Here is a 15,872-nt window from a genome sequence, read left to right as displayed (position 1 = left end):
GTATTTTATCTGAATAAGAGGGATATTCACTGGAGTCTAGTGGAATAATCACATTTTCAGCTCTAATACTGGCCTTGCAGTAGGAAGAAATCTAACAAGCAGAAAGTGAGGTAACATACAGTATGCACTACGCATGGAAGAAAAGGATTAATAGTTTGCGGTGGGGCTAGGGGAGGCAGGAAAGAAGAAAGTCACCTTCATAAAGTAGAAAACTGTACCACTGGCTCTTTTTGCTGCAAGAGCTTAGAGTCCACTTTCACTACAGATAGAACAGTATTTCCAGACCATCTCCAACTGCTGGCAAGTCCTCCTCCGTGGCTTACTGCTGGGGAACCTCTGTCCTGGGGCTTCTAGACAGGGGTCAAGGTAAGTCAAATTCTCCTTTGTGCCTCCTTCCTCTCAGCCGTCCTTTCAAGAGCCTCTGCTGCTTTTCAGCTAGCCAGCTTTTCAAGTCTCCCTCCAGAATGAGGTTATTGCTCTTGGGAACCAGGCTTACAAGGACAGAAAGAGAAATCATTTTTTGTTTTTAAATTCCACTATTAATTTCCCTTCCACGATTTGGTCACATAATGTTAGCACTCGCCAAAGAACAGGCGGGGACCTGGGTTTGTTTCAGCGTTAGGACGAACAAAACATGGGAGGAGGAAGAGGGGGATGAAGAGGAAGAGGGGGACGAAGAGGAAGAGAAGCCACTAGGGGGCACGAAAATCCTTCAGCATTCTTGGCCATTATTCTGCCTTTTCTGCACCACAGGGAAAGGCAAACTGTATCATAGATGATGAAAAATACAATCTTCCCTCAACCAACTGGTTGAATAAAATGAAAGTGTTTCCTGTAATTACTAAAAGCTATGGGCTAAAGCAGCCTTGGAAAAAAAAAAAAGGAAAAACATACCAGTTCAGGCACGAAGCTATTCACTGGGGGGTTTTTTTGCCTTAGGGATGCCTGTGGACAGAAAACTTAACCTAATGCTCTTTTAACCTGAAACCAGACAAAACTCTCTCATCTGCAGCGAGTTAGAGAGCAGAGCTCTGCAAAACTAGCAAACAGCAAATGCTATTCCTTATTCTATTAAAGTTTTATTTAATAAAGACTATTAAATCCCACCAAACAGATGGTTTAGGAGTTGGCTGTTACAAAGAAACTCTCAGTTCAGGATAGTTTGAACTCTCCTGAGGAAATAGAAAGCAGCCATGTTTAACTATTCCTGGAGCATTTCTGGTGACTCTCATACTTACAGATCAGCACTAGCATGAATTCTAGATTCTTTGCAGAGAATTTTCAACAAAGTTATAATTAATACCTACGTATTTCATTCTGCCCAGTGTATCTGTTAGGGACCCTAATCCTTACAAGAGCCCTCTCTGCCACTGCAGTGGCTCCAAGTAATTTCTATAAATATATAGACAGAATATTAAATGTCAAAGAGAGTATGGAAGCAGAATCACTGAGACTTACTGAATGCAGAACTCTGAAGGAAAGCCTAGACTGCAGATAAGAAAAGAATTCACCCATGCTTGGTTTCAGTTCCTTTTCTGTTGCTATAATGTTAAAATAAGCTTAAAATTTCAGATTAAAAAAAAAAAAAAATCAATTACCCCCCCAAATCACAGATATATCTATATTTTTAAAATGACCAGTGCTTATAAAGCATCCAAAAGAAAACTCCCCCCAAAACATATACATCTATAAAGCATGGTGTGTCCATATTAAGAAAAGCATACCTCTAATGGTGTTCCACAAAGGAAACAAAGTCTCCTATACCTTTTGAAAACCGGACTGCCCTGTTTTATCAGGCCAGAAATATTTAAGACATTGTGTTTTTTATGATATTTAGTTTCATCAACAGAAACAAATCATCACTAAAGACAAATACCAGATTAATCAGTTTTTGAGTTGGTGTTCTTACTGGAAGGTTCAATTAAATGTCTAATCTGTGTGGTTAAATCCTCAAACTTGAAGTGGCCACAAAAAAGCACCAGGATGCCAGTTACCACAATTGCAAACTGGGATGTAAGAGCAGCACAGGAAGACCCCCTTCCCCTGTAGCCGACAAAGTCCTATTTCACACATTGCCAAAAACTACATATTAACCCATTAAAAAAATTGCAGCACGTGTGAAAGTTGTCAAGACGGGTGGCATGAGTGAAAAACTGCCAAACCCTGACCTCTTCAACCCCATAGTTACACACATGACTTACCTGACTGGACTACAGCACAAGAATTGCAGCTGTCTTTCCATTTTATGCCGGTCCAAGCACAGTTTTGACAAAATTGAAACCTTTCTGTAATAGCAGCCATGCTACTTAAATTTGGTTTTGACTTTAGAATATATAAGAAATGATTACTTGTATCTGCTTCTAAAGGTCAAACTACTGAAGCACAGATTATTTGATGTGTAAATTCGCCATATACTGCTCTGAGAAACTGAAATGACTTTTTAAAAAGAAAAGGCTAAAAAGGAGATGTAATGTAGAAATTCAGAGTTACAAATCAATTACAATAACACTTAAGCTATGGCTTAAAGCGGTTGCCAGCATTTTTTCAACCATTAAAAGCTCCATTCTGTGACTTGCATGTAAAATTGACGCAGAAGCATAGTGCAACACTTCTGTCTGAAAAGTATCTCAGAATATCAGAAAGCTCATTTTTCTCCAAAAAACTTAATTTTTATCACTACTTGCCTGGGAGTTGGATATTGCTTTGACAGCATTCAAATCAGATCCTGAGCAAAAGGTGTTTCCTGCGCCATAGATGATAAGGCCTTTGCCATCCTTCCAGTTTTCCAGTTCAGTTACCCTCTCCTGGAGTTCTAGCATCATAGTACCTGTCACAAGAGGGGACAAGCAAAATTTTTAACAGGAGATTATTATCACCATCATGTTTTATGTTACATTTTTCACCACCAAGTTATTGTTAATAAGTGATGGGCTTAAAAACACAAGGGAAGGCATCACCTTAAATCCCGCTCACAAACACTGACATACATTTTTTTTCCTCAAGGATGCTCTTCCCAAAATTCTGAAGGATATTCTGCATGAAAGATATTTGCGTTATAGTCAAAAAAAAAAAAAAAAAGGGCAAGGAGGCAAGCATAAACTCTACCTGATTTATTTTTGTTTGCAATTACGTGCATTCAGGACCCATGAATTTACACGTATCCATCCAGATCTGTCCATCTAGTCATTTTGATGTTACTGCCATTTCACCCTGCCCAAAGAACTGGCAGAGTACAGAAAAGAATCATGTGCAAGGTAGGCTCAAGGCACAACCAGTCAGTGTTAATAAAGATGCCTAAAAAAGGCTAAAGAGCAGACTATGCTGGAGGCCAAGGACATTTAGAAGTATCCATCCAAAAGAAAATAAAGATCTATTTGAAAAGAGGAGCAAAGTGTCTTTTATCTTTTAAAAGGACAAGAAGGAAGGGGGAAAAAAAAAAAATCTTTCTAAAACATCTTTGATTCCCTCCCTGGTACCTTTTTAGAAAGGCTCTCTTTACAAAGTATATCCTAGGCTCCAAATATATGGATTGTACAGTACTAGCTTTTTATTTTTAGCTTAAACATAATATTCTCGTATGTTCGCTTAAGTACCCTTCCTGACATGGAACTCTACAAACTCCTGTTTCTAGAGCTCATCGTAGACTGAAGCATCTACCACACCAACTGTGCTTACCAAGCATTAACTTAAAGCTCTTCCTCTCTGAATGCCTACAACTCTCATTCAGTTATACTCTTAAGAGAAAACATTTACAGAAACTAATTTCAGAAAGCAGGCTACATACAGGCTGATGACACTCTCAGCTTTACCCTCCTTTGACAAGAATTTAGATGGACAGGCCTACCTTCTTCAGAAATAAACGTGCTTTAGATTAATACCCTCAAGGGCTCTTTCCTTTTCTGTCAAGAGTGTTGGTTTTTTGACCTACACCTGCATGCACAGAACTCTTCCTGTTCTGAAATTGCCTGTTAGCAGCCATCCTGACATGGGAGATTTTTTTTTTTTTTCCCCTCCTGCTTGTTTTCCTTGCCATTCCTTATGGAGTAAGCTTCCCAGCACCACGTCGAGTGAATGCTCAGTCAAGCACTTCCACCTTAGGCTTGGTCTGAGCCACTGAAATAGCACATTTTGACAATGTTCCTGAGGAGGACAATAATTAAGTGGGCATTACATATTATATACCAGAATGACATTGGGTTAGGTTTTTTCCACTGTCAGGTCCAGACTATGATCCTCTAACAAATTCCAGCACTTTTACCGGTTCCTTTCACTTCTGTATTTATAATTCAGTCATGCTTTTTGTGTTGCACATTACATTTGCTTTCATTGAATTTCACCTTGTTGATCTTGAGCTCTTTGTAGCAGTTAATCAAGATCACTTTGAATTCCACTCCTCTGCTCCAAATAACAATCTTCTTGCAAGCTCTCCCAATTTGGGGTCATCTAACCATTTCAGCAGTTCACCTTCTATTTCATCATCCAAGCCATGAATGAAAATACAGAGCAGAACTAGGCCTAGATAAGATTTTCATGGGTCATCACTTGAAATGCTTTCCCAGCCTAACAGTACACTCAACAACGACTTTTCTGCAAATGCTGCTGTTTAAATAGATGTGCATCAACCCCGTGGATTTAACTTTTTGCATATTTGCCAAGTTTTCGTACAAGAAGAGTATTTGGGCTGGCATCCAGGCTTTGCCAGAATCAAGACACAGCACAACCACTGTTTGTGGTGCTTTTAATAGTTAAAACAGTGAGGTACTGAAGCATCTTTCCACAGAGTATTGCGAGCCAAAAATCTAGTTAACTGTAAAATGGAGTTTACAAAATGGAACCATGTGAGCCAGTTACATGCAACAGCAGGGGACAAGAGACACTGGCCAGAGCCTGTCCCGTCCTCCTGGGAGAGGATCCCTTCCATTACTGGCAACACTGAACTATTATTTTACCAACATATATAGTCCATGATGTCTTATATAATGATAAGGACACAATACTAAAGCAAATCCTCATTCTGCCAGTCTTGGTCCTTCAGTATTTGATACCAGTAAGTTCATGCTCTTCACAGAACTAAATCTACTTGGAATAATTTGTTTGCAGCTTAATTATAATCTGAGAATAAATGCTTTAAAGTCAATTCTAGAAAATAAAATTATCACCATTATTATCTAATTCCTGCGGGCTGGCTTCCTTTTTTTTTTTTTAAGTTAAATTCAACTTTAGTTCAGCAAGAGTTTGGGCTGCTGAAACTGGTTCTACCAGGCTTAAACTGACATTATTAGCATTTGTTTCCAAAGAGACCATTTCAAACAGGGGGCTATCAGATTCCAATTAAGAAGAGAAAAAAGGCATAACAACCTCCACATTGCCCATTAGCAATTTGCCAACAATTTTGTTCTGCTTTTGGTTCCGTGAGTTGCTCAAGCTTAGAATAAACATAATTCCTTTGAGATAAAAAGCTGCTGTGTAAAGTAAATGCCTGGCAAATAGGACTTCTCTCAACAGTTTAATGATGTTTTGCAGCTTTCTAAAGGAAGCATACACGTATATATAAATTCACATCTGCCACTATCTAGAAGCTCTGAGACACAGAATCAATAGAATTTATTTGCAGGGGGAAGGAGGTATTTACAGGCTCTAGCTGATGAAGTCAACCAGGTCTTGCTGGGGCAATTTATGGGTTGCACATCCCATCCCTTTCCATACTTCTCCTGAAGCGTATTACTTGACAGACAACAAAAGGAAAAGGATCAAGTGCTTGCAAGTTCCTCAGCAACTATGGTTTACAGACGGTAATGTTAAAATGAAATGAAAAGCAGCACAAATTAATATGCCATCTGCCACAGCAGCCAAGGGGCCAGCATGATTTTGCTTCTACTCTCCCTCCTGTAAGAACAAAAGTCTCTAGCAGAGGTGCACAGTAGAAAGAAGCAGTAATTTCTTGAACTGCCATAGGAATATTTTCCAGGGCAAATTTTTGTGCATATTACCTAGCAAAATGGAGTACCGCTCTCTACAGGGCTCCACACACTACCATAGAACAGAACTGCCTGATCCCATGGCTCATTTGCTACATGCTAATCAGGGTCTGCAACAAAGACACAACTATTAATTTCCTCAGGGGTTTTTGTAGCTCCTCTTTGCTACTAGAGCATCTAATTCACATACACTAATAATTTATTTTCACAGCAATTCTATAAAGAGAGAAGACATTATTTTACAGACCACTAGCTGAGCAACAGAGAAAATATCTGCTAAATTTGGTGCTCTACTTGAGATGTGATTTCAGTACATCAACATTATATAGCACTTCGTATAGTCAAAGCACAGCCACCAGTGGCCTAAATAGCAGCTGCAACTGCTCAGCACTTCAACACATCAGTTCCCAGCCCCTTCAGCCAAGCACCTAGAAGACAGAGAACATAGTTGTAAGTTTCTGTGAAAGTTTAGTTTAAGCAATAGGACTTGCATTCTATCTGATCTCCATAGCAGACTGGGCTTTATCAGTCCTTTCTCCTTTTGCTATTACATCTCATTTCTCATGCCCCTTTCAACTTCCACAACAAATAAGCTGAGAGCACACAGCCTACAAGCTGTACCTTGCACAGCTCTATTTTGAGTCAAAAATAAAAACCAATCTGTAGAAAAAGAGGAAACAACAATGTAATTACGATTGTATAATAACATGTATGCTGACAGGGAGGTATTCAGAAGGACAATCCCCACGCTAACGTCTTTTAGCTACAACTTCTCAAGTTAGGCAATGATTTTATACATGAGCTTTTAAAGGGAAACAGAAGAGAAACTGCAGACCTGTCCAGGTGCATTACCACTAATTCCATTGTTCTGTTAGGTTCTCTTCATTTCAGCTTTCCTTCCAATCATTAGTGGAAGGAGTAGATTGACATTCCTCATGTAAACAGCTCTACGCTTTTCTAGTGGGTTGCAAACATATTTGCTGACAGCAAAGGAACAGTAAGAACTGGGCAGGAAAACAGAACCACAAAAAAGAAATTAACAAGATGACACAAACGTAGCCATTTCAAAATATTAAGAGATAAAGGCATTCTTACAGTAAAGGCTTAGGCACAGCTGCAGCTCAGGCAGATGCAGGCTCTGAATCTGTGCCACTTATGTTTGAAGAGAACGGCATAAATCGGGATATTCTCGACAGTTAAGAAGAGACAGCAAATATACCTATCTTGGAGACCAAAAGCCTCTCATAAAACATTATTAATTAAATAATTAATAAAATAGAACACTTGGTTTTGATAGCTAAGTATTGTCCAGTATAAAAGCATATTAAATAGATTCCTGATCTGCAACAGCTGAGAATACCTAGCTCATCTGATCTTTAATTAACCAGACATTGGTATTTAAGACATAAGGCAAATGAAGAAGAAATGGAAGTCAGTTTGGGTGACTGGAAAAGACCAAATTACAGAAGCTCAAGTTACAGGGAAGGCTTTAGGTAAAGAACAAAGAAGTAAACTCACCCTTTCTACACCACCTACAAAACAAAGATGGCATCTTCCCACCCCCATAAAAATACCCTTTATGTTCCAGAGCAGTAGCGACAAAATGAAAGGAGATACAAGAAAGAGCACAGTAGCAGAATTGTGCTGACTGAAAAAAAAGGGGAAGAGGCATGTTCTGCCAGACACTCCTTGTGTCCTTGAGAATTTCTTATATTCTTATGACCTTTATGGCAAAACTACTATGCAGAACAGCGGGCATTTGCTGCACATTTGAACAAAACTTAAACATTTCTTCTTTTAACTAAGGAACGGTAAGGCATAGCTTTCCATTTTGTTTAGGCAAAATGCTAAAATGGGTAACTGAAGGAGGAAAAAAAAAAAACAACAAACCAGCAATCCCAACAACTAATACCTGTAAAGGCATTCATCAGCTTTGGGTTGTTCAAAGTAAGTATTCCAATGCCATTGTCTTCTTTGGAAAGGTTGATGGATCCACCAGCAAACTGCTGAAGTTTCTTCTTTATCAATTCTTCCTCATAGCCATGAGCACCATTATACAGTGTCATCCTTCTTTGTTGTAGTAGCCTTTCCTTTGTAGTCTGAAGTAAGTTCTTCCACAGAGAAATGGCCATTTCTGGAAATAAATGGGGCAGGGGGAAATCAGGAAACTTCCTTTGAGATACACCTCAGTCCTCTGACAGAGAGGGAAGCAGGACAGCAGAAACTAATATAAAGGTGATGCAATCATAAAGTCTACAGAAATCACTGCAGACTGTATTTGCAAAATTCAGTAGTTTGAATCTACTCCCACAAAGTTAATAGAAGGAGTTTTATAAAGTGATTTTAGTAGTTAAGCCAGAAATTAGCATCTTTTAAAATATTTTCTTGCAAAAATTACCCCAAAGTATTCACATGCAGAAAATGAAAGAGGCTCAAGAACTGTACTAAGACCCTTACGTATTCCATTAGACTAACTTACTCTGTACTAATCTTCCAAACCCTCCCTCATCCTCTCTCCTAAAAAAATACCCAAACCCCACACCTGTGTTGGAGGAAAAATCCTATCAAAACCCCTACTTTCCAGGATCTGGATCTCCTGCTTTTCTGTAAGCAACTAGTACAGCAAGACCTTCCCGACAGAAATACTTGAGGAACACAAAAATTAAGAACTGAAGACCATTCCTATATTGAGGTCCATTCCCTGTCACCTAATTCCACTAAACACATTGATCACACTCCGCCTTAAAACTAGTTAGTCTGCTTGGCCCCTGGTAGCTATATATTTTTCCCAGTCATTCCAGCAGCACTTTGATCTCACTTGGACACAGAGCACCAGAACCTGTGCAGTACTCCAAAGGAGGAAAAGAGTACAACAGTATTATGTATTGAGCACCACACTTGCCTTTTATAAAGGTACATAATATTGGTAAATTATTTCTATGTACCAGTATACCCATGGCTTATTCCTCCACTATTTCCACTCGACAATGTATGCCTGTGTATCAGGAAATAATAAGAAAGTCATTATCAAATATTATTCTTGATCTGCAGCTCTGCCTTATTTTATTTACTTTGGAAAAGAGTCTACTGGAGAAAGTGGTTTACAAGTGATTTGAAAGAAATGGGGTAAACCCTGAACTGGAGACAGCTGATCTGAAAAAGAAGTCATCTTAGAAGCCACTCAGAGTGGGAATCAAAAGAACCCCCACAGGACACGCAAAAAGATCTGTTATATTTAAATCTTGCAATTTGCTAGACTAGTCCTAGTTTTGCCCCAACTGCCTTTTTAACGGATACAGCTGTTCAGAAGACATGGTAGATGCTCTTTTTTTTTGAGAACTGGGAAAAGACCATCTTTGTTTCTTAATCATATTTGGTAGAAACAAGATTCTTTGAAAATTGGCAAGAAGCTCCTGGAAATTTTTTCTAAGGTTAACCCAGAACACAAACATACTCACTGAGACAGAACTTGGTGACAGCTACATTTTACGCTGTGTTCAGGGCATCTTACAGTTTACAGACTCAAAATTTTTAAAACATTTATTATACACACATGAACAAGCAAACACATTAAAAAACCCCCACACAATTAGTTTATAATGAAAGAAGTGAACAATCCTGTCGGGTGAAGTCTTATCTTGCCTCTGGCTGTACCATCCTACACTAAAGTAGAAAATGCTTCTGTTGGGGCAGGTATAATCCTCATTGAAACAGAGGCGTTTGGACAGCAGCCACATTACAGGATGTGGAGGAGCGTGCATTGTACCAGGCAATTTCGAAGAGCCACCTATGCCAGTAGATTGATACCCATCCTGCAACATTGCATCCACCAATACAGCACTATCTCAAAAGTGCAACACAAAGAAACCAGTAAGGCCTATAAGGTCACATACGTTGGAATAGGTAAAGGGATCATTTTTTAACATCTGGTGAGACACTTTGAAGCGTCTTCTGAGTTCCTTACTAATTTCAAGGTTTTAATCTGTCACGATCAACTTTTCTACACTGAAGTATAAGCTAATAAAACTAATTAAAATTTAATCAAATTAAAATCTAATTGAATACGTGATTCATTACTTCATAAACAGTATCACCCAACTGCTGCTGCACCCCAACACTCTCCATCTATGCACATTCTCCTATTGTCTGCAACATTTCAGCCATCACTTTTCAGAACTTTCAAAATCACTTCTCTTGATAAAATTTTATTTAAGAGTGAAAACAGGTTTCCAAAGCATATCTCTCAGCTAAATGATTCTTTTTATATTCAGGCTCTCAGAGGAGAAACTGCCTTCCATTGTCTCTAAAACCTCAGCAGTCATTCCCCAACATACACTCGTGCAAAAAAACCTTTCCATCCAGCTACTAGTCTTTGCTCCGGAGAGAGCAAACACTAAAAACATGGATAGTGCAGGCTCTCATTGCAAAGCGTAGTTTGAACAATTAGCTCCCAGTTTTTAATGAATACAAAGCCTCCCCAATCCTCATAAGAAGACAGACTAGATTTAGTTCTCCACAGCCACAATGATTGGCTTGAAAGCACAGGGCTGGAGGGGCAAAGTCTGTTCTGTTAACCTAACTCCCTGCCAAATTATACTTGCTTGATCACTTTTATAGATTTCTCATGTCAAAAAACGTACAGAGCAAAACAGACTTAAGATATGGAAATTTTATTCCACCAAAAAAAAGTCTGTCATTTTCAGCTGCGTGGTTATATGCATTAACAGCTCTTTATTATTATCACTATGGTAATAAAGAGCATCAGCAAGTGCGGGATTAGAAAACAAATTGGACATCACTGCCTGCTGATCATGACTCATGATTAATGACTCATGCAAAGTATTATCATTGAATTACTTTCTTTAAAACCATCTCATACAGTACCAGTCAGTGCCCAGTACTTTTTCTAATAAAAACAAGATTATTTTAACAGCTCAGTCTGAGAAAGCTAACCACTCAGGAAAAGCATGATATTTAAGCTACAGCTCTCTCAAACTAAAGGGATTTCTGCTGATCTCTGACAAACAACACCCAAAGTTTCAATCAGTATGGAGCACTTGCAGTCCACAGCATGACTGAGATATTGATTCTTTGTACTGTAAGTGAAAGCAGTGCCAGAGAGACATGTTGCAGTAACCCGCACAATGTTGTAGGACAAGCCAAGAGATATTTATTACACTAAAATTTTCAGATTTTCAGTTTAACATGATTACATCTATTTAGATACACTTACAGAAATGAAGTCTTAGTCTAATTTTAAAAAGTCAGACATGCTATACCCATTAACATCTGTAGTACAGACAGTTTATGCACAGTTTTTACAGTGAAAAAAATCTGACAGTATAGGAATAACGGACACTGTAGGCAATTAGTATCTTTCAAATGTTTTAAGTGCTACAGCTTTACATATCACTGGTGACAGCTAAGAGATAAGCCAATAGTATGGGCATCAATAGTTGTTCATTCCATACCTCTTACCCAAAACAACAGTTTAAATCCCATTTGGCACTCGAGTGATTTTGTAACACGCTTGCCTGTGGGTTAAGATGAACACGTATCGAATGTCAACACTTCAGTATCAAAGGAATGACACATGTTATGCAAAAGCAATATACGTATCTAGATTCAGACACTCACACACAGTATATGTATTTTTGTGTATGCATATGTATCAGAGGCCTTCCAAAAGCCTCTGGTAACTGCCTAGTTAAAATTCAGCTCTCACGATGCTAACAAAAAAATAATAGGGATGACACCAGCACCAATATTCCCTAACTGAGCAGATTCTTGGGGAAACTAATAAGACGAAACTCTTTAAAAAGCATATTTGCCCTTGCCATTCACCAGTACTCTGTTGCAACCCCGGGTTTTCTCTTAAAACACGCTGTATCAAACAGCAAACTCCAGCAACGTTGCCAGTTGCAACTGCCAGCAAGCATAGATAGCTGGCCAGAGAAACGGGTAAGGGATGTAGGTAGCAACTTCCCGGATGGGTAGAAGAACTAAGACAAACCACAGAACTGGACGGTGGGAGCCCAAATGAGCATTTGAGCTGCACGCACAAACAAGAAACGCCGCACTAGAGAGCAGCTATGCAGAAATAATCAGCAAGTTAAAATACATGAGCAGAGAAAATTCCGACTCAAAGATAGTGCCTGAATTATTGTCAAAAGAGAACAGGGAGAAAAGATTCAGGGATGTGTTTTCAATATATCAGGGAAATAAGCGTGCCCTTTCACGTGGGGCAGGAAGTGACAGGTGTGATGAACAGATATAGACTTATGAGTCACCTGCAAAAAAAGTCAGCTGAATTTCTGGTTTTGGATGAAGGTATCCCAAGATAAAGTGTAGCAGAAATAAAGGGATCCAACATACAAAATCCACAAAAGAAATCTCAGGGAGGAGAAAACATTCAAATGACATAACAAAAAACCAATTAGAAAGGCACTTTTGTGACACTGCCAAAGGCATCAAGGGCAGCTGACAGGTCAAGCAGCACAGGAGAACTTGACTTGATGAAGACCTCCAGCAGCTGCAATTTCAGTGACAGGCACAGAAATGCTAAGACAGGGCACAGAGAAAGGGACAGAAGATGTGAACTGAAGACGATGATGATTCACAGTTCAACCCTGTGTATGTGTCTTACCAGTCACTGTAGAAGGCATTCATCCGTACTAGAGAGCAGTGACCGTGACTGTCAGATGCTTCACCGGGTTCCTGCAGTGACTCACGAATGAATGGAAAGCAAGTGGTGACCCAACGCTGAGGACTGGCACAACTGACCCTATAACGTGAAAGCAGATGAAAGAGCAGAGAGTGGAGAAATATAACCAAAGCATGAAAATAGTCCATCTGTACAAAAAAAAGTAGGTTGAAAATGAGTGAATATCATTAACACCAACTGACTGGAACTAGGGGCAATGGGCTGGTGGGTAACTGGCGAGGGGGAGAGGAGAAAATAAATCCCAGTGTTGGCCAGAGAGAGGGAATTCAGAAACAGCAGGATCAAAGGGGGCCAGCCTGGATGCAAATCAAGACAAGAGCACGGGTGTCTCACCTGCATTTCCTCCCCAGCACTGGCTGAACAGGCCAGTGTTGCCAGCTGCTTGTCACCACCCTTCACCTGAAGGTTAGAGAGCCTTTCATCTACCTCATCCGCTTACGCATCTCTCTTCTTTCTTCAGTGATGTGTGGGTTAGGTTAACTTAAACACCTTACCTGACAGGTTCTTCCCACTCTCATAATTACCAGCTGAGGCAAGCTGAGGGCAGTCACCTCTCCAGCTGGCTTTCCTTCAGCGGGAAGAAGAGAGCAAGCAGATCTTAAACATGCTAAGGGATCAGCAGCAGAAAAGCTACTGACAAAGTGTGACTTACAAATACAGAAACTAAACAAAGCTTGGGAAATTCTGCCTCCCTAAGAAGAGAAATGCACCTCTTCTATAGCATCTCTACACAAAGCAGGGGCTCCTACCAAGTTCAACAGGAGCTGCCTTGAGCTCACACCTTTCTCAAGATGCCGTGGCTCTCAAACTTGCTGAACCCTGTTGAAATTTTTAGTACATTCTCTTTGGTACCCACATTGTAGAGAAATTAGGTAGGATCAATAGTCCCTCTGGTTCAGTGTGAAGATACTTAAAGAACTTCATGACTCCTCTAAAAACAGGCTTTAGAAGTAGCTGGTATTATAAAGGACAGGTTTTTAGCCTCTATATTATTACTGAGAAGAGAAAAAAAAGCTCGGGCCTCCTAGTTTCTAGATGTCAGCAGTAGAAATAATGTTTACCTGTCCAGAAGCTGAGAGAACAAGAAGGGAGAAGATGTCCAAATTAACTAATTGAAATGGCTTCAAATCATGCACATGTGAAATAAAAATAAATTGTGGAAAAAAACCTTTTTAACATGGTAAGTAAAAAAAAAACACCTTGTCTGTGGTTTCAGTTTTAAGCTGGCTTAAATTTTACACCTCTTTTCTGCTTCTACCCCTCTTTTTTCCCCTTGTTTTTTTCATTGTTTCTGAGCAGCTCAATTCTGGGGATAGCAAGCTATGTGTTTTCCTAATTATTTGCTCTTTGTTTAGTTTTGTATTTTTTAATGGTCCCTGAAGGCTAAGGTTTAGATGTGAATTGTCTCTCTGTTCCTAACCAATTATATTCTCTTTTAATCACGTTAATTATTTTGAAGAGCTAGTAAAGAAATCCCACAGAAACATACCCAAGTCCAGTGAAAAATAATGGCATTCAGGGATGCAAAACAGCTGACAAAAGAAGTCTTTCCATAAATACACATGACACTACCTAAACACGTTTGATTTTGGTCACATGGTGAGTACAAGATCTTGAGTTTCACAGCAGAGGGTGAGAGCAAGAATCTGTTACCTTCTGCAAAAAGCATGCAGGCCCTTTATTTTTTAATGCTTTGATCTAAAGGGGTTGTCTTTGGCTCTGGCAGCAAAGGACCCTCTATAACAGTGACAGAAAACACTTCTAAGTTCACATAAAGCTCGCTGCCCACTGGGCGTATTTTAGACACCTTTAAAACAAAGAGATGTACTACTTCACAGGAGCAGAAACAACCACAACCAGCTCACCATTTGCTTTTTAGTCACCAAATCCTAAACCATAAAAAGAGTAAGGATGAATTCATTTTAGCTGTAACTGCAAATACGGACACTTTCCCAAGGATTAATTTGCCTTGAAAACTGTAAAAGGTTTTGTAGTCGAGCAGCACTCTGAATTCCACTTAGTACACTCTTCTTTACTATTGCTCTCCTTACCACCACCGGTAAATGCTCTTGCTGACAGCAAAACTGCATCCCCATGTCAGCATGGTTCTCAGGGATGTATCTCCTGCTCCCCTGTAACCCGGGCTGGGAACTAGCAGAAGCACCCCAGGGCAGCGTGTCACCTGGCCCCTTGGCTCTACACCCCAAATTTCGGGAAGCAAAGACATCCCAAAGCACGGTATCACCCCGGGAAAAATGCAAAGACCGGGGCGGGAGAGGGGAGGAAGCTCCTTCCCCAGCAGAGGTTTCTTGCTGCTGACCTTGTGCAATGCCAAAGTCCTGACAAGTGCACTGTAGCTTGGTCTGACCTAGGCAAGCATCTCTGGAGCGGCCTGTTTTGTTGTTTGGGGTTTTTTTTTAAATAAAAAAAATTACTTATTTTAAATCAACCGGCAAGGGAGGGCTGCGTGCCGAGCAGGGCCTGTAACCGGCTGTTCCCCAAATAAGACCCGAGGTCTCTGGGCTGAGGCCGAGCAAAAGCGACGGGAAGCTCGCAGCACCTAACGTGTTCAAGGCAGAACCACCACCGGCGAGGCCGCCGCGCTTTTCCCCCAAGCCCTCAGCGGCCCCGCGGGGACCGGACCGGGCCGGACCGGACCGGGCCGGGCCGGGCCGGGCCGCGCCTCCCGCCTTACCCCCCTGCCGCCGACCGGGCCCGGGCCGGCCGAGCCGGGAAGCGGAGACCCGCGGCCGGGCACTGACCTGGCCCCGCCGCTCCCCTTCCCGTCGCTGGTCGGGCGGTGCTACGGGAAAAGCGGCCCCGCCGGGAACCGCCGCCGCGGCGGGCCGGGCCGGGCCGGCGGGGCCCGGGGAAGGCCGGGCCGAGGCCTGTGAGGCCTGTGAGGGGAGCAGCGGGTGGCGGGGCAGCCCCCCGGGGGGAGGCAAAGGGGATTGAAGAGAAAATCGAGCCCCTGCGAGCCGGAGGCAGCCGTGGGGCCGGCGAGGAAGCGGCGTCCTTCGCTCCGGGCCACGGTCGCTTACGGGTGACCCGAAAACTCAGTCGAAGTTGAGGCAGTTTTGCCGCAGAAGGCGCTTCTGAGCGCCAGGGTTGCCAAATACCAGGCGAGCAGGTCATTATTATTTTCGTGTCCTGCGCCAGTGGCCTGCATC

General features: G+C 41.2%; 1 protein-coding gene across 9 annotated transcripts in view; it reads right to left on the bottom strand.

Annotated features, from left to right (window-relative positions):
* ECHDC1 (ethylmalonyl-CoA decarboxylase 1) overlaps positions 1-15,588 on the bottom strand; it is a 40,766-nt gene extending 25,178 nt beyond the window's left edge. For 2 of the 9 annotated variants that reach the window (XR_008234242.1, XM_052781136.1), the window contains exons 1-4: positions 15,465-15,588; positions 12,625-12,762; positions 7,891-8,112; positions 2,685-2,827 (exon numbers count right to left, since the gene is read on the bottom strand). Coding sequence is in view for 8 of the 9 variants with exons in the window: in XM_052781136.1 (XP_052637096.1) it covers positions 2,685-2,827; positions 7,891-8,112; positions 12,625-12,643 (384 nt within the window). In the remaining variant the exon portion in view is untranslated. Of the gene's footprint in view, positions 1-195; positions 908-2,684; positions 2,828-2,957; positions 6,733-7,890; positions 8,113-12,624; positions 12,763-13,035; positions 13,679-15,022; positions 15,048-15,397; positions 15,423-15,464 lie in introns of those variants that run through there. The other 7 variants (XM_052781139.1, XM_052781138.1, XM_052781137.1 and 4 more) reach the window with 7 other exon arrangements.
* Between the last annotated feature and the right edge of the window lie 284 nt (positions 15,589-15,872).

The sequence above is a fragment of the Harpia harpyja genome, chromosome 3 (assembly GCF_026419915.1).
Source record: "Harpia harpyja isolate bHarHar1 chromosome 3, bHarHar1 primary haplotype, whole genome shotgun sequence".
Lineage (NCBI taxonomy): Eukaryota > Metazoa > Chordata > Aves > Accipitriformes > Accipitridae > Harpia > Harpia harpyja.
This window is presented reverse-complemented; position numbering and strand designations above follow the sequence as displayed.